The sequence below is a fragment of the Apteryx rowi genome, unplaced genomic scaffold (assembly GCF_003343035.1).
Source record: "Apteryx rowi isolate R43461 unplaced genomic scaffold, aptRow1 scaffold_1071, whole genome shotgun sequence".
Lineage (NCBI taxonomy): Eukaryota > Metazoa > Chordata > Aves > Apterygiformes > Apterygidae > Apteryx > Apteryx rowi.
Window position 1 is genome coordinate 72,942 of NW_020447277.1, and position 24,667 is coordinate 97,608.

The 24,667-nt window shown below is 53.2% G+C and overlaps 3 protein-coding genes across 3 annotated transcripts; 1 reads left to right on the top strand and 2 right to left on the bottom strand.

The window, feature by feature from the left end:
- Positions 1-2,141: 2,141 nt before the first annotated feature.
- Positions 2,142-12,283, top strand: LOC112968638 (C-C motif chemokine 5-like). The gene is made up of 3 exons (XM_026071088.1): positions 2,142-2,214; positions 11,436-11,547; positions 12,158-12,283. Exons 1-3 carry the CDS (start codon positions 2,142-2,144, stop codon positions 12,243-12,245), a joined length of 273 nt encoding a protein of 90 aa, XP_025926873.1. The 3' UTR covers positions 12,246-12,283.
- A 3,105-nt stretch (positions 12,284-15,388) lies between these two features.
- LOC112968624 (C-C motif chemokine 5-like) lies at positions 15,389-20,345 on the bottom strand. The gene is made up of 4 exons (XM_026071061.1): positions 20,261-20,345; positions 17,368-17,634; positions 16,715-16,826; positions 15,389-16,040 (listed from the first exon to the last, which is right to left on the bottom strand). Exons 2-4 carry the CDS (start codon positions 17,438-17,440, stop codon positions 15,953-15,955), a joined length of 273 nt encoding a protein of 90 aa, XP_025926846.1. The 5' UTR covers positions 17,441-17,634; positions 20,261-20,345; the 3' UTR covers positions 15,389-15,952.
- A 3,101-nt stretch (positions 20,346-23,446) lies between these two features.
- LOC112968631 (C-C motif chemokine 4-like) lies at positions 23,447-24,667 on the bottom strand. The gene is made up of 3 exons (XM_026071075.1): positions 24,595-24,667; positions 23,997-24,108; positions 23,447-23,534 (listed from the first exon to the last, which is right to left on the bottom strand). Exons 1-3 carry the CDS (start codon positions 24,665-24,667, stop codon positions 23,447-23,449), a joined length of 273 nt encoding a protein of 90 aa, XP_025926860.1.

The window sequence follows — 24,667 nt, forward strand, 5'->3', positions numbered from 1 at the left end:
ATGAAAATCTGGGTTCTTGATGGTGCAGGAACTTATAAAGATGGGAAAAGGAAGGTGCAGGTGCTGCCAATATGCTGGAGGGGAGCCCCTTCCCTGCCTGCGAGATACTGCCCAGAAAGCCTCACCATGGCCCAGGAGCCCACCCACAGACCTGAGCCTCCTCTCTGCAATGGAGGGGGGCACCCACTCCAGCTGTACCCCCAGGTACCCCTTGATCATGGCCCTTCCATCAGGAAGCCCTGGATTATCTGCTTTCCCTGCAGAGCTACTGCTCTGCACCACTACCTGGGCCAAGAACATGGCAGGTCCACCCTGAGCCACAGCATTACTCTTTCACTGCTCTAGCACCAGGGACCTGCAGAGACTTGAAAGAGTCCTATGCCAGACAGATGCTCCACCACTCATTTCTCACCTTTCAGCCAGAAAATCTATTTTGGGCTCAAGGAAACTTTTGGAAGGAAAGGTTCAGACTTGCAAAATATTCCAGGTGTGGGGAACTGTCTCTTCCAGGAATTCCTTGTTCCCCTGAAGGGGCTGAGGTCTGAGACAGCAGCTCCACCAACACCGTGAGGGTTAGGATCAGTGGCCCGAGGTCCAGCTGCAGGCCAGTTGCTAGTGGTGTACCCAGGGGTCAATACTGGGGCCAATACCGTTTAACCTCTTCATCAATGACCTGGATGTGGGACAGAGTGCACCCTCAGCAAGTTTGCTGATGATACAAAATTGGGAGGAGTGACTGATACACCAGATGCTTGTGCTACTATTCACAGGGACCCTGACAGGCTGGAGAAACGGGTAGAGACGAAACTCATGAAGTACAATAAAGGGAAGTGTAAAATCCTGCACCTGAGGAGGAATAGCCCCTTGCATCTGTACAGGCTGAGGACCAACCAGCTGGAAAGCAGCTTTGCAGGAAAGGACCTAGGGGTCCTGGTGGATGCCAAGTTGAACATGGGCCAGCAATGCACCCTCGTGGCAAAGAAGGCCAACAGCACCCTGGGCTGCATTAGGCAGAGCATTGCCAGCAGGTCGAGGGAGGTGCTTCTATTCAGCCCCGGTGAGGCTGCTTCTGGAGTGTTGTGTTCAGTTCCAGGCTCCCCAATACAAGAAAGACATGAATTTACTGGAGTGAGTCCAGCAAAGGGCCACAAAGAAGATGAAGGTACTGAAGCATCTCTCATATGAGGAGGGGCTGAGAGAACTGGGACTGTTTAGCTTGGAGAAGAGAAGACTGAGGGAGGATCTTATCAATGTGTATAAGTATCTGAAGAGAGGGTATAAAGAGGATGTGGTCAGATACTTAGTGGTACCCAGGGCCAGGACAGTAGGCAACAGACACAAATTGAAATACAGGAAATACTGTTTAAGCATAAGAAAAAACTTCTTTACTGTAAGGGCGACCAAATACTGGAACCGGTTGACCAGAGAGGTTGTGGAGTCCTTATTCAAAACCAGGACATGGTCCTGGGCAGCCTGCTGACCCTGCTTTGAGGAGTAGACAGGAGTAGGAGGTTGGAGTAGACAGTCTCCAGCGGTGCCTTCCAGCTTCAACAATCTGTGATTCTGGGTTAAGCCAGGCATGGTGGGATTGGTAGAGGCACGGTGCTTCAGGTAGCACAGAGCCCACGGTCCAGCCACTGCTCAGCTCCTTGTGCTGAATTTTAGCAGACCCAGCACATAACAGCATGAGTATGTCTTGGAGCCTGCCTGTTTTCTTTTTCTTTTTTTTTTTTTTCCCAGAGTTGCATAACCTTAAGCAAACATTGTGTTTTTTATATACAGACTGACAGGGAAAATCCCTCCTGTTGTTTAGATGAATAGCTCTCTTTTATGCGGCCATGTCAGTTAGCAGAATTCGGTTTCCTTTTGATTTGATAAAATCAGAACTAAGCTGCTGAGTCAGAGGTCCACATACTTGGCTCAAATATGAACCATATCTCATTCTTTTGGCCCCTTTTTTTTTTTTTTTGCTACTTCACTTTTGTGACATTTTCTGACATCATTTTGGAATTTCCACTTGGGCTTCTCCCTGCTGACTCCAGGACTCCCTATTAAAAGGGAGCTGAATCCAGATGCTGCAGTCTGAGCTGCATCTGCCGGAGCTCCTGGTCCTGCTCTGACTGCCCTTGTCTGACAGGAAGATGAAGGTCTCTGTAGCTGTTTTTACTGCTCTTCTCATTGCTGCCTCTTGCTCTCAGACGTCCTCTGCCCCAGGTGAGTCCTGCCTTTCATTGGTGAAGGAAGAACTGATTTGAGCCTTCATTACCATTTCTATATTGACCTCCCCTGTCAGTTAACTGGCAATGCTTCAGCATTTGTTACACTCCACTCTGCACTGAGGTCAACTACACTTACAAACCCCAGAATCAGGAAATCATCCATCCATCCATAATCCATCCACCTGTCCAGCCGTCTGGAGCTCAGAGTCCTTATGCTTATTCCTGATTATATTTTAGGGACTTCATTCTCCTGTCCTGGGGCTGGGGGAGGTGGGAAGTGAAGGTCTGAGCAATGACTGAATGGAAGTCTCTCCCAGTACCTGCCTTCCCTGGTGATGCTGCTGCTGGCATTGGATCAAATGACCTATGACATCCCTTTCAGCCTTAATTATTCTGTAATTCCTCACTCCCTTCCCTGACAGCACTGCTCCTGGCCCACAGCTCAGCATGTGCTCACATTATCTCTCCCTGCCTCTTCCAGATGGATCTGACCTCCCAAACTGCTGCTTCTCTTATACGTCCCGCAAGCTCCCGAAGAGACTCATCTTGCATTATTACAGCACCAGCAGCAATTGCTCCCTGCCGGCCATTGTGTAAGTACCAACTCTGACTCCTGGGTGCAGACAAAAAATGCTGGTATGGGAACAGCAGCTTTGGGAAAGCTTGTGTGAGTGACTGGCTGTGGTGCCCTGGGCTTTGCAGCACGGCTGTGGTCGAGGGAGGTCTGTAGGAACAGATTAAATGACATATCACCTGCAAGCAGGGCATCAGGCAACTCAGGGGAAAAGGGATTGCACAGGGACTCCCAGGGATGCTTGTGCAGGGATTTCCTAGGATGCTTGTGCAGGGGCTCCCTGGAGTACTTGTGGAGAGATTTCCTGCAGGACTTGAGAAGGCACTGTGGGAAGAGGGGTGGAAGTGGGGAAATCTCAGCTAGTCACTAGTTATAGCATCAGCTTAGGGCACAGGGGAGAACTGCAATGCTGTGAACCAACTGACTCTCTTGGGATCCAGATCTGAGGAGAGATCTAACACCTCTCATTCATGCTCCACAGGTTTATCACAAAGAAAGGCCGCCAAGTCTGTGCCAAACCCAGTGACACCTGGGTTCTAAGTTATCTGCAAAACTTGAAGCAGAACTGAGAGAAGCAGGATGGCAACTGTAGCTACTGTCATGAATGAGTCACGTTATCCTGAGCTCCTGCAATGGGACAGGATACTGGGGGCGGAAGGAGCTGTGTGAGCCCATGCCATCTGTACGCAGCTCCAAGGCGACTGCAGGAAGGGGCCCATAAGAGACGCTGGACTGGGGTATTGCTACTTGCCCTCTGCTTGCACAGGCCAGCCTGCACCGCAGCCCTCCACCACCCTGATGCCCCCACTTGTGGCCTGGGAGGGCCAATGCACCTCTCCTATGAGATTATTTTAAATTATTTAAGAAATGATCATACTGTATAGGAAGTGTTTTCTTCTGTGGGTAATGATGTTATTTATGGGATGAAGGCAGGGAGGTTTACGGAAGGGTGGCTCAGATTCTCAGCACTGGGTGATGGGGGGCCCTGGCTCTTCATGTGTTAAATCATGATTCTGGAGAATAAACAATTTGGATAAAAACCTTTGTTTTTTTCCCTTTACGCCCCTTTATGCACTATTCACCGGGCACAGACACAGAACCTGACACAAAGCCAGCCCACCCTATCCAGCATGTGATGATGGGAAATGGTCTGAGGCAAAACCATAAAATTTCCACACTGCAGACATATAGATATCCTCAGACACGTCACTCCCCCATGCGCACACACACAGCCCTGGCATCCTCCACAGAAGTACACATGCTCATACATATACATGGGCCTTATATATACATGGATATGCTCCCTACACACCCCCATGCACATCCCATGTGCTCATCTGCCCCTCCAAGTCTCAGCTCACTGCACTCCTGGGCTGGTCCCCTGCAAACACTATGTGTGCAACAGGGGCAGTGAAGAGACACGCTGCTGAAAGGACAAGGGGGTAAAATACGGCCACAGGTTGGGAGAACCTCTCTGATGAGTGCAAGCGGAAGGTAAGAACCGGGAAATGCTGCTGCTGTACTGGGGCTTCTCTGGGATCTGGCAGGTTCCTTGGGCACGTGAGCCGCCTGCCTGCCCTCGAGCCAAGAGTGTTGGGGGGATGGAGCAGGGCCAATTTGCTGCACAGAAACCTGCCCTTCTAACCATTTCTGCCAGCTAAGAAGCAGTAATCACCCATACACACACCTTTGGCAACCCCACATCACCTCTTCCCTCCCACATATCTGTTCCTCTGAGATGTTGCTGCACCTGTGCCCACCGACCCTGAGGTTCAGTTGGGCCCAGTCAAGCCAGGGAGCTGCAGCAGTGCTGCCTAGTGAGAAGAGCAGGATGCCTGGCTCTTTTTCTGACCACTACAATGGGGCAGTTGTTCCTCACTTTCTCCAACAGTAAAACGAACGGAAGGGTTTGGCTGTGCTGCTGGGATGAAACAGCCATGAGCAAACTGCCTGTCTCCTGGCTGTCATTCCTGGGACATGACTTTGCATGGGAATGTGAATGGGACCAAGCAGGTAACAATTAAAACACAACACTGGACAGATCTTGCTGTTTAGCCAGCAATTACACCAGCACTACTCTGCTTCTGCACACTGAGAAGAAATGTCCCCAGCAGCACTGTTATACAGGGGCAAAGTGACCTTGCAGCCTTCCTCTCTGCAGAGCAACCTCTCTGCTCCAGATGGTATTTCTACATCTTAATGCAAAAAGTGTTTCACTTTTTCCTGTAGCTACAGATCAGACTTGGCAAACACGAAGCTGGGAAAACACCTTGCTGTCATCCCATGACTTCTTTCTAGTCTTGTGCTTTCCCAGGCTGGAACGCCAGCCACAGGCAGAACTGGCTCCTGCCCTTGCTGGCAGGGTGGCCCACACCGGCCCTGGATCCCAGACTTGCAGCACTCTTCAACTGGTGGCTCAGCCCTTCTCTGCCTGCTTGGGGCTCCCCCTCCCCTTTGGCCGGTTACACAAAGGACGTGCTGGTCAACACAGCCTGAAAGGGAGGGCCCAGCTCCAGGGCTGAAGCACTGCAACTGGAGGGATGGAGAGACTCACGCTGTGATTGGGTTAACTGGTGATCTCATTTAGTGTTTCTGAATCCAGAAATTCAGAATTCTGCTCCTTGAATTTTTCTGGCACACCCTTTCCCTATCACAGTATCTTACCTTTGTTGGGTCCTTCCCTTAGCCACTTCTGCTGGCAGGGTGTGAAATCTTCAAGCAGCAGAGCATGAGCTTTCGAGGGGCAGGAAAAGGACAGCTGGGGAGACAGGGATGCATTTCACTCCCCACTCCCAGGGCAGCCCTCTTCCTGGTTCATGCTGCCACCCTTCAGCTGGAGTCAGGATCCTCCTGGCCCAGAGAACCTGCCGCTTTCTATTGCTCCCTGGCAGAGCTATGGAAGGACCCTGCCATGGCTAGGACATCCCCTGCCACTAAGGGGACTCTGCCGGGAGAAAGCAAGAGCTGGGCTTAGCTCTCTTCCACAGGTAAGGACCCCAGGTCTCTCTTCTGTCCCCAGTGACTAGCAAACAGTTGTGGGTGCAGGAGGTTAGGGGACCTTCATCACACAAGTGTCTGTGTGTGTCTGTGTGCGTGTGTGTGTGCACATATGCAGGTGCAAGTGTGTTTGGAGACCCTGAAGGCTGGGCCTTTATGGGATGAGAAGGGATGAAGAGGGATCCCATGTGCCTGATATAGACCCTTGGCACCCAGTTGCTGCCCCTGAGGCAGTGCTGGGTGCCCAGAGAAACACAGCTCCAGGGCACTCTCAGAATCCTCCGCTTCTATCACCAAAACCTGCATTGGGCCGAACTCGCCACTCGCGGAGTGGGCTCCGAGGCTAGGCTGTGCAGTGGTCTCACGTCAAGGCAGAAAGAGTTGTGCTGCACTGAGGTGCAAGCACCCTGTGTTTGCACAAAGATCAAAGATATGCAGATATCATGGTTTCAGTTGCCTCTACAAGAGCTAACACAATGTGAGCTCTGGCAGTCTTGCGGTTGGGAAAGCGTCATTATCTCTTGGTGCGCATCATTATCTCTCTGTGGTTTCTTAGATCTGCATCTTGGCCTGTCAGATATTTTGTCACAGGCGGTAGCAGTTCCTGCCTCCACCAGCAGACCGGTAACGGCAGAACAGGTTCGCTTGCACGTGCCATAACTGGACATGGTCTCTGGCTGTGATGCCAGTGGCAGGAAGGGGAGATGAATAATGGCCAGCGCACTGAACACATGGAGGAAGCAATGCAGCCCAGAAAGGTGCGTGTTGAACACCAGGAGCATGCAGTGGTGGCAAGTGGGGCTGTGTGTGGCTGCGCTGGGCTTACTATTGCCAGGCTTGTGACTGTGTGTGCGCACAGGGATGGCTGGGAACCACCATAGCATGTCCGTGTGTTTGCAGCCAGGAAGGTGGTATGCCCCTCTTGAGCGCTGCATCTGTGCAGGGCTAGCTCAGATGGATGAGGCTGTTTCTTCTGAAAAAGGACAAAAGGCGCTAACAAGACCCCACTCCCAGACAGGCGAGGCAGGTGGTGGATGCAAAAATTTATGCTCTGTGAGCACTGCTCCCTCAAAAGAGAAGCGCCAAACCCCGGGTCAACTTCGGGGGCGAGGCAGAACAGGGGTAGGTCGGGGCTCAGTATAAAATGCGGTCACAGTCTTAGTGAGGAGATGAGGCCGAGACATGGGGCCCTGCCCTGCAGCCCCCACATGGATCCAGAGCATAATAAATACATAGCTTAGCCAGAGCAATAGATGTTCTGCTACCACAAATGCAATACAGCAGTAGCACTAAATAAGCTTCCCCCGGCCCCGAGAATGGGACGTGCCTTGGCAAATTCCAGCTGGGCTTTCATCCCTGGCAAAGGATGAGCGCCTGCAAGCGTGTTGCTGTGCTGCTCCAAAATGCTGCCATCGTGTGTTTGTGACAGCCCTGCAGTGCCAGGCACGGCTGCTCCCTGCTCTGCGTCGCCCAGTTCAGCTCCAGGTCGTTCATGAACTTTTGAACCCAGAAGTCCTCAGGGCTGGCACAGACTTCACGGCCCCTCCTCACGAAAAATCTGTCGGGGACAAAATGTCTTGTCAGGTGGGGAAGGAAAGATGAGGGCCTTGCGACTCTGCCCCCCCTGAGCCCAGCACTGCCCATATGCACTGGTAGAGCCAGCCAAATCAGAGGGGTCTCCTGCCACAGACCCGGAGCTTCCCCTGCTACCCCTGGGGCTCCCACAGCCCCGTGCCCCACCATGCAGTGGGCAGTACCCTGGGCCCAGCGCGGGACCATGTGAGCATCTCCGAGGGCTTTTCCAGCGCCCAGCAGCTCCTTTGCAGCCCCACAGGGATAGCTCCTGCCCTCGCCATCAGGAAGAGAATTTGGGAAAGCTTCAGGCTCTCGCCAACCCCCAGTGGGGTCCCACAGCCCTCAGCTGGTATAACCCTGGCCTGGCATCTCCAGCAGGAGTGCGGGGGGGTGGAGGTGAGGGGGTCTCCTGCAGCACCGCAGGTCCTCCCTGTCCATGGAGATAGCACAGGGAGGGGGGTGCTGTGAGGGGAGAGCCCTGATTCACCCAGGCATGATGAGGTCTCAGCGTGGAGACGGCAAAGCAGAGCAGGGCGAGGGCGGCCATGGGGAGCTGCACGGCACATCAGGCAAGGAGCAGCAAGCGCAGCAGGATTGCAACAGTGACTCCTGGCACCCCATTTCTGTCTGGCACTGCCTCCCAGTGCCTGCTGTGTTAGAGCAGCCGTGGGGCAGCGAGGAAAAGCCGGGGAGGTGAGCTCGTGGGTGCCTTGTGAACGGTGGCCACTGCTGGAGCCGGGTGCAAAATACCTGGAGAAACCACAGGCTCTGAGTTGGCAAGTCTGGTGCCTGTTGCAGAGAAGAGTGAGGCAGCAAAAGGTGGATATGTGCCCTGGGGTGTCCCAGGGAGCTCGTTGTCTTGGGGGCAAACGACAGTGCTGAGCATGTTGTAAAACCACTGTGCCAAGCCCAGCTCCAGCTTTAGTCCCGCTGGGGAAGTCACATGGAGCAAACATCACATGGAGTCACGGGTCATTTGAAAGCAAAAGCTTTGGGGTCCACATAAGGTCTCCTGTGGATTGAGTGGAGAGGGGCAGTGTGGAGTATGGACCGGGGGGCTGGCACATTTGTAAAATTTAATCTCCTCCACAGTCATCAGCCCCCAGGTCTGGGCTTGTCGTCATGGGGGAGAAAGAAAGTCAGCAGGGACGCACATCCTGAGATGGGCTTCCCTGCAGTGCCGTGAAAGGCAGGAGCAGAGAGTGGCCATTGTGCAACGGGGCAGCCAGGCAGGAGCCCAGAATGTGGGCTGCTTGGGGCCATGCAGCTGGCACCTTCCCACTCTGTCCCTGAGGGTGTCCCAACCCCCCTGCAGCTGCTGCATGCTTGGTTTCCTTTTGTGCTGAGAAGCAGAGTTTGGTGCCACAGAGGAACTGCAGGAGCCCAAAATAGTCCCTGAGCAGGGGCTCCAAGTGCTATGTAGGGACAGAGGACATTGCTGGGTGGATGCCAAGGAAAGGCTGGCTGGGGTCAGCAGGGTTGCCACAGCCACTGCAGTGGCAAAGCCCTGGGATGCAGAGCACAGGCAGAAGGAGCTCAGTGAGCCTCAGGGCTCTTCTCCGGACAGTCCCTGGCTGGGAGCCCAGGCATCTGTGGGAAATTCCCTCAACACTGTCTGTGGTTTTGGTTTCCTTCCTGGAGCTCTTGGAGGAGCAGTGCAGCCAGCCTGGGTATGGAGGAGCCCTGCTGTCTTCTGCCCCAGTCCCAGCCTCCCCTCGCACACACCAGGCATCGCTGGGCCGTCCTCATGCCAGGCCAGGTCTCTCTGCGTGGAGCCTGCAGCAGCCCAGCCTGGGGCTCCCTGTGCCCAGTCCGCGCTGTCCCAGCTATCTGTGCTGCCCTGTGGGGACAGTGCTGGCAGGGAGCAGAGGGCCTCACTGCTCTGGAAACGCAAGGGAAAGTCACAGCCCCACATGTCGTAAACAGAGGGCCAACACAGGTAACAGGATAGACCCTGCAGGGCTCTGCATCCATGTGCCATGTAGGTGGGGAAGGTTCCAGAGCATGGGACAGAGAGGCCATGTCTGTCACCCTAGAGGGGTGGGCCACCACAGGTGAGTGTGAGAGGTGGGTGAGGATGGGAAACTGAGGACCTCAGCACAATGGCATGCAGCTAGGAGAGGATACTTGGTTGAGTTGGGAAAGCTGTCAGGAGAGATATTGCTTAATCTATGGGATACCTCAGTTGCTCTTGGTGGTCCTGTCTTCAGGCTTTCCCCAGCAGCCATTTCCTTGCCCACTACACAAATATCTGCCAGAGATGTCCTGACTGTAGATCAGCCCCTGGCTCTGCAAAAAAAAAGCCACTTACAACACCTTCTTCACATCAGCTGACAGTTGAACACTTCCTTTCCTGCAGGTTGCTTTGCTCTGTAAGCACTTTGGGAACATCTGTGCAGCAAAATAGAATGCAAGTCGGGATGGGCTCTGACAGGAGACTGCATGTGGGACACAGGGCGCAACCAAGCTTAGAGCAAGTATCCAAACCCAAGACTTAGCAAGGCGAAGTGCTTGGCCAACCAGACCTGAGCCAGAGGAGACTCCAGCTGAGAGGCAGTGGAGCTGGTGAAGAAAGAGCACAGCTCCCCAGATACCTGCTAGAAGGTGACCATCACTCAGCTGTCAGGCACTGGTGGGCTAGGCTCATCATGTGTTTTCGGAGGTGGACAGAAGTCAAGGCCAGCTCTAGAGCCTGGCTGCTCCAGCAGACCCTGGAAGATTGATCCTGCTAGACCCCATGATCCACAGGCTTTTTTTCACTGTCTGCTGCTCAGTAATGCCTGGAAGGCCCAAAGACCTTCATGGGAAAAGCAGCAAGCCTGATGCACAGCTGCAGGTACTCGGGCTGGGCCTGGTATCCTGGTCCTCTCTGGCCTTTCTGAGAGACTGTGGCCATCCCCTTTCTCCCAGTGAAACTTGTGTCTGGATCCTGGGAAGGGAGGCAAGCCCCACAGGCCATCAGCCCTGAGGGCTGCATTCTCCCCCCAGCCCTTGTTCCTAACCGGATTCTGTAATTACTCCCTTCATCAACCCCTTTGGGGCAGTTCTCTCTCATCTCACTCTTGGCACTTCCTCTTGGTGGGAGGAGTGGAGATGTGGTTGCTTATTTTTAGACAACTTCATTGAAGGACCTGCTGTATTAGATGGAGATTTCACATCCTGCCACGGCCAGCACAGCCTCTCTCTGCAGTGCTTCTCTGATGGCTGATGGTTTGAACCTAACCTCATGGCTCAACATCTTTGAGTGCTGTCTCTAGCATACGTGATGTGGCCTGTGTCCAGTAGGCTCCACATCACCGAGGAAGCATTTGTTCTAACCCCATATTTATACCACCCATCACTGTGCTCTCCTGTGAAAAGCAAGGACCAGCTGGGTCAGTGCTGAGCATGGAACTGGTCTCTATGTCTGCTCTGCTCCTGAAGGAAACTCGAAGGTCTCTCTGTTTGCCCTCATTGCTCCCCTTGTTGCTGCTCTCTGCTCCCAAGCCTGCTGTGCTCCAGGTGAATTCACTTCTGCTCTTCAGGTTGTTTTCTCCTCTCCCGGAGGAAGAAGAGCTTTTAATGGTGACCTTGAATGCTTGAGAAATTGGCATGACCCTGTTCTGACTCCTTGAGCTGAGCCCACTGAGAGTGCTTGTTCTGTGCTGTTTTTACCCTCTATCGGTTAGCATGGCTGATTTTCCCTGTTGCACCTGAGAGCACCAGGAGACAGCCATGGAGAGCTTGGTCACGGGGACCAGGGAGGGGCGCCTTGCAGAAAGTTTGGCTGGAGCTTTCTTTAACAGCAGACTGCCCTTGGAGCCAGACAGGGCGGAGGTGTTTAAAACCACCCTCTATGGCACTGTTAGGGAGATTGTCTATTCCCACCTCAGATTTTAGCATCTCTTCGCTGACAGTGTAGAAACAATGCCTGCCATTCCTGCCCTGGTAGGGAGAAGGTCCCAAAGTCTTTGTGGGGGAATTGGGGCATGCTCTCGCTCTCACCGTGAGTGGGGAAGGCAGTGTTTGTGTCCACTTTGTGTCACCTCCTGGTCATATGGATTCAGTCCTGCACCCCAGCTCTCTTTCAGCTGCATCTGACACAGCTGTATGCTGTTTCACGTACACTTTGCAGAAGCTTTCCAGGAAATATGTGAAGGAATATTTCTACACTACCAGCAGGTGCCAGCAGCCAGCAGTTGTGTGAGTACTAGATCTTGCCCAGCATGCAGGAAGCCTTTGGCTTGGTCCCTCAAATTGTTCTCCTTTTCTGCACCAAGACTGGGGCTCGTTGGGGTGTTATCCGGGTATGACCCTCCCTCTGTCCTGGCAAGGAGAGACATCTCCCATTTGCAGGGAGGTGGTTGTGAAGGACCTGCCAATGCTGGTGCTGGGATGAGCCTGTGGGAGGGAGGATGGGAGGTTGTTCCTGGTAACCAGAGACGTGTAGCTGTGACATGGCTGAGAAGGTGCTCCCAAGACAAGGTGTCTGGTGCATGGTAGAGAAATGCCCAGAAGATGTTTGCCACAGAAGATCCCAGCCACATACTCCACAGTGGCCTCTTGGGTCTTCTGTCTGTGACCCTTCTTTCTGTCAGCAGGCTGCCAACAGCAGTTTGAGGCAGAGCCAGGAGTGTGACTTGGGGACCTTCCCCAGTTTCTCAGCACCCCCTCTTTGCTGGCTTCCTCCATAGGGACTAACGGCTGCAAAAAGGGGCATTTCCCAGCCCTGATGCAACCTCCGGGTGGCAGCTTTTCAGCAGTGCATTCCTTTCCCATGACAAAGGTTTCACTGTCCTTTTCCTCTTCTCAGCTTCATCACCAGGAAGAATCACCAGGTCTGTGCTGACCCAAATGCCAGCTGGGTGAAAGAATTCGTGAACTTCTTGGAGAAGTACTGAGAGGCCCATCACCGCCTGCCTCCCAGGTGCTCCAGCTTTGGATCTTTAGAGTGCCAGGAACAATTTCCGTGTCATGAATGACTCACCCCAGCTTGTTGGAGCCCCAGTGGGCACCAGTGGAGACTGGTGCTGGGCCTGAGCAGCTCACTTCACCTGGCCTTACTCTGGAAAAGCAAGCTCATGCTTCAGTTTCCCCAACTGTAAGAGAGGGATAGCAATGCTTAAAAGCTTTCTGTGAAACATTCATGGAGACACTGCATGAAAGCAAAATGCTATGTGCATTTTTTGATTATTCTCATGTTCTGGCTGATTTTATTTCTACCCCTGCTTCCCTCTGTGGCTAGGCTTGGTTATGGGATCCCCCTTTTCTCCTACCGTAGCAGGCTGTATCAGAGCTGCTCTGCAGGTATGCAGAACAAAGTCTTGCACCTCTTCCCTCATGTTCATTTACCTGCTGAGCCTGTAAAGCATTTGGGTTCCCTCAGGACCTCTTCTGGGGCATCCCTCAAATACCTCAAGTGAAGGGGTGATGTACTGAGGTATTTCAGGCGTGCTGTTAATTGGTGATTTTCAGCTTTGTTCTGTAGACACTGTTTCATGCTAACATTAAGGAATAAAAGCTTCTGGTCATAATGCCTGTCTCTGTGTCCTTCACTGAGCTCTGACATGCATGGATCTCCTCCCTGGTGTACAGGCTTCCCTTTCTCTCCTGTTCCCTCCCTGGCAGGAATAGTCTGAGGAGGTGACAGAGGATGCTGCAAATGATGGATTATGATTGCACAGGGCCCTCTCATTAAACTCAGAACCTCCCCTGGGGCCTGCAGGAGAGGCTGAGCATGGGGTCGCTGGAAGGAGTAGGGCAGGTGGGGCCACAGACAGGCTGACTGGGGGGAGATGCTGCCTCTCAGCTGGGGCATCTTCCACTTCACAGCATCTTCTCTCTGCCTTGATGGGGGAGCAGCTGCTGACCCATCACCACTCTTTCTATCTCAGACCTAGCTGCTGGGGTGCCCTTCCTCCATTGCATTGCCTCTCTCCCTCCTCTACCTCTTTCTTCTGTTCCTGGACTCCCAATTCCCTGCCTCTTATCTCTTTGTGCCTCCTTGATACCTCCACTTCCCTACCCTGCAGGGTGTACTGCACCCAACCTACAGCATGCACCTCCCCTCTCCTACAGCTTTGCTCCCTATCTTCAGGGGCAGCCACTCTGCTGACCCATCACTAAGGATGTGGGACCCTTTCCAGACCCTTTCATTGCTGGGGATGTACAACTCTTGACGCCTGGACACCATGAAGGTGGGAGGCCTGCCAGGATGCAGAGATGCAGGGGTCTGCTCTGGGGCTATCACACCAGCTCTTGGCATGGATGTGTGTACAGATATCTTGGTGCTCCGTCTGATGCCCACGCTGCCAGAGCCCAGTCTGCCCTCACCAGCAGAAAGCACTGCAAGTTCAGCATTGAGAGGTGGGGTTTGTCATGGCAGCAAAGCAAAGGGTCCTTGCTGCCCTGGCCCTGCAGCAGGGGTATCCCTTCCCTGGCTGGGGATTACCCAGGATGCTCTTGTCCTGGGCACTGAGAGCTCACCTGTGCCCTCATGCTCTGCGAAGTTTTGGCCTGTGCTCCCTGCACTGTGGTAGGCAACCACTGCTGGCACAGGGCTCCTGCCAGTGAAGAGTCCCAGGAGCAGTGGGTGAGGGCCATGCTCTCGCCTCCTGCCGGAAATGGGAACTTTGAGGCAGGTAATAAGGAACTGCAGTTGGAAAAGGTGGTCAGTAAACCTGCAGAACGAGCGTGATAGGCAAGGGGTGAACCAGAGACCACCTGAACGTCTGACATCATGACACCAGTGGGCTTGGGGAGTTTTACACATACTGTAAATCATACTGATTTGCTTGCCCCGAATTATGTGGGATCATTTGTTGCTAGCAATGAAGGGAGGCCTAAGTAATAACTCCCGGGGAACAATGACCAGCTCATTTCCTGGTGGAATATATGCCAGCTGCCATGTGCAAGACAGGACACTCCTGTTCCTGAGTTTTTGCTGCAAACAGCTCCAATAGAGACAGCCCCAGGGCATTGGAAGTGAAAGCTCCTTGCCTGGAGAGCTTGACTGGCAGGGTGATCAGAAGCCCTCAGTTTAATTCACTGCCCACAGAGACATCAGCTGGTTTTAAATGCAAACCATGACTTGATAAAGTCATTTTGTTTGGTTGGTTTTTTTTTACTTGGTGAAAAAGACCACTTATGCCTTTTTTAACCAAATTCAGGTTTCCTTCCAAACACAACTGGAGACAGATCGGGAAGAGGCAATTAACTGTTGCCCTTCTTTCTCAGTAAAACACTAACAGAGTGAAACCTGAGCTGAACATAGCTTGGGCCTGCTCTCTGGAGGAGCCAGTGCTGGGCATGGGAATGCTGGCTGACCAGCTCCTGAGTCACCTTCCTTTGAGCTAACTGCAGAGACTTTCCCATTTGCACCCACTGCCCAGTGATTCCTGAAGTGTTTCTAGTCAGGCAGCTCCCAAAGCAGCTCTCCCTTGCTCTCACACTGTGCCTGCAAAATGGGCTGAAAACCCCTGGCTGTATGACTAACCTCACCGTGAGGTGAGACCCTCTGTGGGCCGTGCAGCCTCCAACTGCCCAGGCAGTGATTCCACACACATCCCTTTGCCAATCCTGCAGCGTCTGTGGCTCCAGTGGGGCTGGTCTCATGGGCTCCTGGCCTTCACTATTGATATGACAGAGGGGGAAAGGGCTGGAGAGAGGGTCAGCTCTGTATCAGGGTGGGGGGCTGGGAAGCTGCAGTACAGATGGATTGGCTGGACCCTGGGAGGTGCTGGGGCAGTGACATCGCCTCTGTTGTGTTGCTGGGAATGTGGAGGTGATGCAGGAGGGAAGACTTTGAGGGCTAGGGAGGCTGAGGAATTTCTGGATGGAGAGCCAGGGTTCTTCCCTTGCCTTTCCCAAAATGGTTGTAGTTCGGTCCTGTCTCACCCATGCCTTCAGTAGCAGCTCCAGGGTATGCAGGTGTTGGGCTACGTAGCAGAAGGGCCCCTCCACATCCCAACCCCCACAAAGGACCACATGTTCTCTGACCTCCTCTAGGGCTGGGCAGGAGGTGAGCAACCTCTGCTAGACATGACACAGAGAGATGGTAATCTTTATTCTCTGGCACCAGCAAGAGACAGCGTTTTGACAACAAGGCTGAACAATGTGGTTCCACTATGAACATCCAGTAAATAGCCAGCATACCAATTCCTCCATTAAGAAGACAGACCTCATTGACAGCGTCTGTCATACATGGTGAAATTCAACTAGCTGACTGGGATGTCAGTCTGGCTTTACATAACAGCATTCATATCTAGCTTTAATAGACAACTTTTCACAAATAGCTTTCAAGATAAGAGTCCCCCTCCCCTTCTAGCAGTGAAGGCATGAGGAAGGGACAGAGTTTCACCACAGGTCACACAGCAGGCTATGACAAGGCAGGTCTGCAAGGCCGGAAGGTCCCCAGCATTGCAACTGCCCATAAGGGTGGCTAAATTGCAATGGAGAAATGATGCCTTTGCAAGACAAAAGGAACTTCAAAGGCGCGAGGTGGCTTTTGGCCTTGGTGCTCAGCAGCAGCATTTCTAGGCCCAAGTGATGATTTTGCTGGACAATCTTGTAGGACTCTCAGGGGTGGACTTCTCTCAGCTCCCAGCCCTCACTGCAGCTCCAGGAAGTTCACATATTCCTTCACCCACCTGGCATCAGGATTTGCACAGACCTGCTGTTTCTTCCTGGTGATGAACCTGTGAAGAGAGGCAGGGAGGGATTACAGCCCCAGAGGGGGAAAGGCACATGCTGAAGTGGCAGCCAGGGCCTTGGATCACCTTATGGGTGCCCACTAACATGTCCAGCTATTGTGGCCAGCTCCTGAGGGGATCATCGCCCCTTTACGTTCCCATTGCCCAAACCTTTTCCCCAAGCTCCTGGGGGAATGCTAGAGTCTGCTAAAACACAGAGGGCAGGAAGAGTTCAAGGTCTCAGGAGAAACAACCCATGCTCAAACATTCTTGGCCTTGTCCAGTGTGGAGGTGAGCCTGGATGCAGTGTGGGGGTGGCTGATGTTTCTGGAGCAAGCATCTGTTGACCTCAGCACCCCTAGTATATGTCAGATGCAAATCTAGCAGATCTGGCACATTATTTGCATTGGGCTCATTGCCACAAGGAGGTCCTGCTGGCTGCTCAGAGCCTTTCTCTCCACACCTTATTCTAACACCAGAATGGCCTCATTTCTCAGCCAAGGAGGAGTGCTTGTGTACTGCACCGGACACCCAAGCAGGCTGCCCCCTTTCCTTATCCCTGACATGGTTCCCCACACTGCCACACTCCCAGCCTTGGGGGACATGGAGCAACTTTGGGGTAGAATCCAAAGGCTGTCAGAGCCTTTCACCCAGAGCCCAAGGCAGGAGACGGTACTTACACAACTGCTGGCTGTGGGCACTTGCTGCTGGTGTAGAAATAATCCTTCACATGACTCTGGGGGAGCTTCCGTAAAGCATAGCTGAAGCAGCACACAGTGGTGTCGGCACCAACTGGAAGGGATTGAGAAGGTCAGCATGAGTCTATCACTCATGGCAAGGAGATGGCACTCATGGCAAACCTGCACATGTTCCAGCCTAAAGCATGGACAACCATCCCCTGAAATTAACTGTGGAGCCCTCTTCTCTTTCCAGAAAGAGCCTGTTTCCCCAGAATGACAACAAGAAATTATAGGGAACACCAAAGCTTAATTAAGCTCATTGCTAGGGCGTCTTGCTAACCTTTGTGCAACCCTCCCCTCCTCACTTCCAATGGCAAAAATCCCCTCATTCACCCTGGGACCACTTCTAAAGCCAACCAACAAAATCAGAGGAGATCAAAGCTAAAAACTTTGATGTTTACAAGGTAAAATCTGTCATCTCCTTCCCAAGAGAAAAGGATGCTAGAAAGGAAAGCTAGTTCCAAAAAAGCAGGAAAAACTATGTACTCAAGTTTGCAACCTTTTCAGATCACCTTTTACAGCTCTGCTTCAAGATTACTGCCCATCAGAACAAAATCTACCCCTAGAAGAACAGAGAGAGAAGCAGTACTCACTTGGACCTGAAGAGGCCTGAGAAAAGAGGGCAGCAATGAGGATGATGGAGAGGGACACTGCAGAGATATTCATTATGGGCAGGGATGAGCTGCAAGAGCAGAGGCAGGACCAGAGTAGATTCCTTCTGCGTCTGATGCTAGGTGGCTGGATAGTCCTTGCTTTTTATAGGTGTGTTAGCCAGCCCGGACAGTTAGATTTCAAGGCAAGCACTTGGGTTTTCCAAAGCGTCATGGAGCTGATGTCATGGCACCTTTGCCTCAGAGACACTGAAAAAAGGAAGCAGCAGGTCTAGGAAATACCAGAATAGTCCTTGTGTGCAGTGAGGTAAGTTTGAACAAATCAGCATGCAAGTGAGGGCTATACTGACCAAGACAGGATGTGAGACAGCCCTTGTGCAGCAGGTTCACAGTTATATTCACCAGCACGACAGCAACCCTCAACAGACTCAGCAAGCCTCCCCAAAGGGCTGGCAAGGTAGGGGCCAGGAGGGTCCCAACTCAATCTCTTTTCCAAGGCCCTGGGTCTTGAGGACACAGGCACTCAGACTTTGGGACAACATGGCCCCCAACTGGCAGCAACTCTTGGATGATGAAAATGTCTTGGGGACAGAGCTACAGGAGAGCATGGCAGCCAGGGATTCCTTGCTCCCATGGTGGATCTGGGATATGCACAGGGCGGAGGCACTGGGGCAGCATAGGCAACAGACACAGTATGATCTCTGCTCCCTGAGTGCAGGGGCAGCAAGGATGGCTGGCACCCCTGGGGGGCTGTTTATAGCTGCCTCCAGGGGCGGCAGCCAGGGCCCCTTGAAACACAAAAACCTCAGTGCTTTTGCTTTCAAATTGGAGTTCATGACCACTGAATTCCTTCTAATGCACCCCAGGATCAGCCAAGAAGGAGGGCCCTTGCCTGGGAGGTCTGGCTCACTAGTCTGAAATTAGAAATACTGTCTTCTTCCGGCTGCTGATGTGGGTTTGGTGTGGGGTGGGATGCAGAAGGCAGAGCAGAGAGCTGCTGGTGATGGGAACTCCCCATGATCAGGGAATGGAGAGGGACGTGCTCTCACAGAAATGCTGAAAACCCACCTCGTGTGGCACCTGCAGTCATGGGAGGCTCTGACACATAGTTTTCAGCTACACGAGCAGGGGCATCTTGTCCCCACCAACTGCAAGGTCGACCTGGCTGGATATCTCAGGCACTGTCTGCTGCCCCCAAGACAACGAGCTCCCTGGGACACCCCAGGGCACATATCCACCTTTTGCTGCCTCACTCTTCTCTGCAACAGGCACCAGACTTGCCAACTCAGAGCCTGTGGTTTCTCCAGGTATTTTGCACCCGGCTCCAGCAGTGGCCACCGTTCACAAGGCACCCACGAGCTCACCTCCCCGGCTTTTCCTCGCTGCCCCACGGCTGCTCTAACACAGCAGGCACTGGGAGGCAGTGCCAGACAGAAATGGGGTGCCAGGAGTCACTGTTGCAATCCTGCTGCGCTTGCTGCTCCTTGCCTGATGTGCCGTGCAGCTCCCCATGGCCGCCCTCGCCCTGCTCTGCTTTGCCGTCTCCACGCTGAGACCTCATCATGCCTGGGTGAATCAGGGCTCTCCCCTCACAGCACCCCCCCTCCCTGTGCTATCTCCATGGACAGGGAGGACCTGCGGTGCTGCAGGAGACCCCCTCACCTCCACCCCCCCGCACTCCTGCTGGAGATGCCAGGCCAGGGTTATACCAGCTGAGGGCTGTGGGACCCCACTGGGGGTTGGCGAGAGCCTGAAGCTTTCCCAAATTCTCTTCCTGATGGCGAGGGCAGGAGCTATCCCTGTGGGGCTGCAAAGGAGCTGCTGGGCGCTGGAAAAGCCCTCGGAGATGCTCACATGGTCCCGCGCTGGGCCCAGGGTACTGCCCACTGCATGGTGGGGCACGGGGCTGTGGGAGCCCCAGGGGTAGCAGGGGAAGCTCCGGGTCTGTGGCAGGAGACCCCTCTGATTTGGCTGGCTCTACCAGTGCATATGGGCAGTGCTGGGCTCAGGGGGGGCAGAGTCGCAAGGCCCTCATCTTTCCTTCCCCACCTGACAAGACATTTTGTCCCCGACAGATTTTTCGTGAGGAGGGGCCGTGAAGTCTGTGCCAGCCCTGAGGACTTCTGGGTTCAAAAGTTCATGAACGACCTGGAGCTGAACTGGGCGACGCAGAGCAGGGAGCAGCCGTGCCTGGCACTGCAGGGCTGTCACAAACACACGATGGCAGCATTTTGGAGCAGCACAGCAACACGCTTGCAGGCGCTCATCCTTTGCCAGGGATGAAAGCCCAGCTGGAATTTGCCAAGGCACGTCCCATTCTCGGGGCCGGGGGAAGCTTATTTAGTGCTACTGCTGTATTGCATTTGTGGTAGCAGAACATCTATTGCTCTGGCTAAGCTATGTATTTATTATGCTCTGGATCCATGTGGGGGCTGCAGGGCAGGGCCCCATGTCTCGGCCTCATCTCCTCACTAAGACTGTGACCGCATTTTATACTGAGCCCCGACCTACCCCTGTTCTGCCTCGCCCCCGAAGTTGACCCGGGGTTTGGCGCTTCTCTTTTGAGGGAGCAGTGCTCACAGAGCATAAATTTTTGCATCCACCACCTGCCTCGCCTGTCTGGGAGTGGGGTCTTGTTAGCGCCTTTTGTCCTTTTTCAGAAGAAACAGCCTCATCCATCTGAGCTAGCCCTGCACAGATGCAGCGCTCAAGAGGGGCATACCACCTTCCTGGCTGCAAACACACGGACATGCTATGGTGGTTCCCAGCCATCCCTGTGCGCACACACAGTCACAAGCCTGGCAATAGTAAGCCCAGCGCAGCCACACACAGCCCCACTTGCCACCACTGCATGCTCCTGGTGTTCAACACGCACCTTTCTGGGCTGCATTGCTTCCTCCATGTGTTCAGTGCGCTGGCCATTATTCATCTCCCCTTCCTGCCACTGGCATCACAGCCAGAGACCATGTCCAGTTATGGCACGTGCAAGCGAACCTGTTCTGCCGTTACCGGTCTGCTGGTGGAGGCAGGAACTGCTACCGCCTGTGACAAAATATCTGACAGGCCAAGATGCAGATCTAAGAAACCACAGAGAGATAATGATGCGCACCAAGAGATAATGACGCTTTCCCAACCGCAAGACTGCCAGAGCTCACATTGTGTTAGCTCTTGTAGAGGCAACTGAAACCATGATATCTGCATATCTTTGATCTTTGTGCAAACACAGGGTGCTTGCACCTCAGTGCAGCACAACTCTTTCTGCCTTGACGTGAGACCACTGCACAGCCTAGCCTCGGAGCCCACTCCGCGAGTGGCGAGTTCGGCCCAATGCAGGTTTTGGTGATAGAAGCGGAGGATTCTGAGAGTGCCCTGGAGCTGTGTTTCTCTGGGCACCCAGCACTGCCTCAGGGGCAGCAACTGGGTGCCAAGGGTCTATATCAGGCACATGGGATCCCTCTTCATCCCTTCTCATCCCATAAAGGCCCAGCCTTCAGGGTCTCCAAACACACTTGCACCTGCATATGTGCACACACACACGCACACAGACACACACAGACACTTGTGTGATGAAGGTCCCCTAACCTCCTGCACCCACAACTGTTTGCTAGTCACTGGGGACAGAAGAGAGACCTGGGGTCCTTACCTGTGGAAGAGAGCTAAGCCCAGCTCTTGCTTTCTCCCGGCAGAGTCCCCTTAGTGGCAGGGGATGTCCTAGCCATGGCAGGGTCCTTCCATAGCTCTGCCAGGGAGCAATAGAAAGCGGCAGGTTCTCTGGGCCAGGAGGATCCTGACTCCAGCTGAAGGGTGGCAGCATGAACCAGGAAGAGGGCTGCCCTGGGAGTGGGGAGTGAAATGCATCCCTGTCTCCCCAGCTGTCCTTTTCCTGCCCCTCGAAAGCTCATGCTCTGCTGCTTGAAGATTTCACACCCTGCCAGCAGAAGTGGCTAAGGGAAGGACCCAACAAAGGTAAGATACTGTGATAGGGAAAGGGTGTGCCAGAAAAATTCAAGGAGCAGAATTCTGAATTTCTGGATTCAGAAACACTAAATGAGATCACCAGTTAACCCAATCACAGCGTGAGTCTCTCCATCCCTCCAGTTGCAGTGCTTCAGCCCTGGAGCTGGGCCCTCCCTTTCAGGCTGTGTTGACCAGCACGTCCTTTGTGTAACCGGCCAAAGGGGAGGGGGAGCCCCAAGCAGGCAGAGAAGGGCTGAGCCACCAGTTGAAGAGTGCTGCAAGTCTGGGATCCAGGGCCGGTGTGGGCCACCCTGCCAGCAAGGGCAGGAGCCAGTTCTGCCTGTGGCTGGCGTTCCAGCCTGGGAAAGCACAAGACTAGAAAGAAGTCATGGGATGACAGCAAGGTGTTTTCCCAGCTTCGTGTTTGCCAAGTCTGATCTGTAGCTACAGGAAAAAGTGAAACACTTTTTGCATTAAGATGTAGAAATACCATCTGGAGCAGAGAGGTTGCTCTGCAGAGAGGAAGGCTGCAAGGTCACTTTGCCCCTGTATAACAGTGCTGCTGGGGACATTTCTTCTCAGTGTGCAGAAGCAGAGTAGTGCTGGTGTAATTGCTGGCTAAACAGCAAGATCTGTCCAGTGTTGTGTTTTAATTGTTACCTGCTTGGTCCCATTCACATTCCCATGCAAAGTCATGTCCCAGGAATGACAGCCAGGAGACAGGCAGTTTGCTCATGGCTGTTTCATCCCAGCAGCACAGCCAAACCCTTCCGTTCGTTTTACTGTTGGAGAAAGTGAGGAACAACTGCCCCATTGTAGTGGTCAGAAAAAGAGCCAGGCATCCTGCTCTTCTCACTAGGCAGCACTGCTGCAGCTCCCTGGCTTGACTGGGCCCAACTGAACCTCAGGGTCGGTGGGCACAGGTGCAGCAACATCTCAGAGGAACAGATATGTGGGAGGGAAGAGGTGATGTGGGGTTGCCAAAGGTGTGTGTATGGGTGATTACTGCTTCTTAGCTGGCAGAAATGGTTAGAAGGGCAGGTTTCTGTGCAGCAAATTGGCCCTGCTCCATCCCCCCAACACTCTTGGCTCGAGGGCAGGCAGGCGGCTCACGTGCCCAAGGAACCTGCCAGATCCCAGAGAAGCCCCAGTACAGCAGCAGCATTTCCCGGTTCTTACCTTCCGCTTGCACTCATCAGAGAGGTTCTCCCAACCTGTGGCCGTATTTTACCCCCTTGTCCTTTCAGCAGCGTGTCTCTTCACTGCCCCTGTTGCACACATAGTGTTTGCAGGGGACCAGCCCAGGAGTGCAGTGAGCTGAGACTTGGAGGGGCAGATGAGCACATGGGATGTGCATGGGGGTGTGTAGGGAGCATATCCATGTATATATAAGGCCCATGTATATGTATGAGCATGTGTACTTCTGTGGAGGATGCCAGGGCTGTGTGTGTGCGCATGGGGGAGTGACGTGTCTGAGGATATCTATATGTCTGCAGTGTGGAAATTTTATGGTTTTGCCTCAGACCATTTCCCATCATCACATGCTGGATAGGGTGGGCTGGCTTTGTGTCAGGTTCTGTGTCTGTGCCCGGTGAATAGTGCATAAAGGGGCGTAAAGGGAAAAAAACAAAGGTTTTTATCCAAATTGTTTATTCTCCAGAATCATGATTTAACACATGAAGAGCCAGGGCCCCCCATCACCCAGTGCTGAGAATCTGAGCCACCCTTCCGTAAACCTCCCTGCCTTCATCCCATAAATAACATCATTACCCACAGAAGAAAACACTTCCTATACAGTATGATCATTTCTTAAATAATTTAAAATAATCTCATAGGAGAGGTGCATTGGCCCTCCCAGGCCACAAGTGGGGGCATCAGGGTGGTGGAGGGCTGCGGTGCAGGCTGGCCTGTGCAAGCAGAGGGCAAGTAGCAATACCCCAGTCCAGCGTCTCTTATGGGCCCCTTCCTGCAGTCGCCTTGGAGCTGCGTACAGATGGCATGGGCTCACACAGCTCCTTCCGCCCCCAGTATCCTGTCCCATTGCAGGAGCTCAGGATAACGTGACTCATTCATGACAGTAGCTACAGTTGCCATCCTGCTTCTCTCAGTTCTGCTTCAAGTTTTGCAGATAACTTAGAACCCAGGTGTCACTGGGTTTGGCACAGACTTGGCGGCCTTTCTTTGTGATAAACCTGTGGAGCATGAATGAGAGGTGTTAGATCTCTCCTCAGATCTGGATCCCAAGAGAGTCAGTTGGTTCACAGCATTGCAGTTCTCCCCTGTGCCCTAAGCTGATGCTATAACTAGTGACTAGCTGAGATTTCCCCACTTCCACCCCTCTTCCCACAGTGCCTTCTCAAGTCCTGCAGGAAATCTCTCCACAAGTACTCCAGGGAGCCCCTGCACAAGCATCCTAGGAAATCCCTGCACAAGCATCCCTGGGAGTCCCTGTGCAATCCCTTTTCCCCTGAGTTGCCTGATGCCCTGCTTGCAGGTGATATGTCATTTAATCTGTTCCTACAGACCTCCCTCGACCACAGCCGTGCTGCAAAGCCCAGGGCACCACAGCCAGTCACTCACACAAGCTTTCCCAAAGCTGCTGTTCCCATACCAGCATTTTTTGTCTGCACCCAGGAGTCAGAGTTGGTACTTACACAATGGCCGGCAGGGAGCAATTGCTGCTGGTGCTGTAATAATGCAAGATGAGTCTCTTCGGGAGCTTGCGGGACGTATAAGAGAAGCAGCAGTTTGGGAGGTCAGATCCATCTGGAAGAGGCAGGGAGAGATAATGTGAGCACATGCTGAGCTGTGGGCCAGGAGCAGTGCTGTCAGGGAAGGGAGTGAGGAATTACAGAATAATTAAGGCTGAAAGGGATGTCATAGGTCATTTGATCCAATGCCAGCAGCAGCATCACCAGGGAAGGCAGGTACTGGGAGAGACTTCCATTCAGTCATTGCTCAGACCTTCACTTCCCACCTCCCCCAGCCCCAGGACAGGAGAATGAAGTCCCTAAAATATAATCAGGAATAAGCATAAGGACTCTGAGCTCCAGACGGCTGGACAGGTGGATGGATTATGGATGGATGGATGATTTCCTGATTCTGGGGTTTGTAAGTGTAGTTGACCTCAGTGCAGAGTGGAGTGTAACAAATGCTGAAGCATTGCCAGTTAACTGACAGGGGAGGTCAATATAGAAATGGTAATGAAGGCTCAAATCAGTTCTTCCTTCACCAATGAAAGGCAGGACTCACCTGGGGCAGAGGACGTCTGAGAGCAAGAGGCAGCAATGAGAAGAGCAGTAAAAACAGCTACAGAGACCTTCAT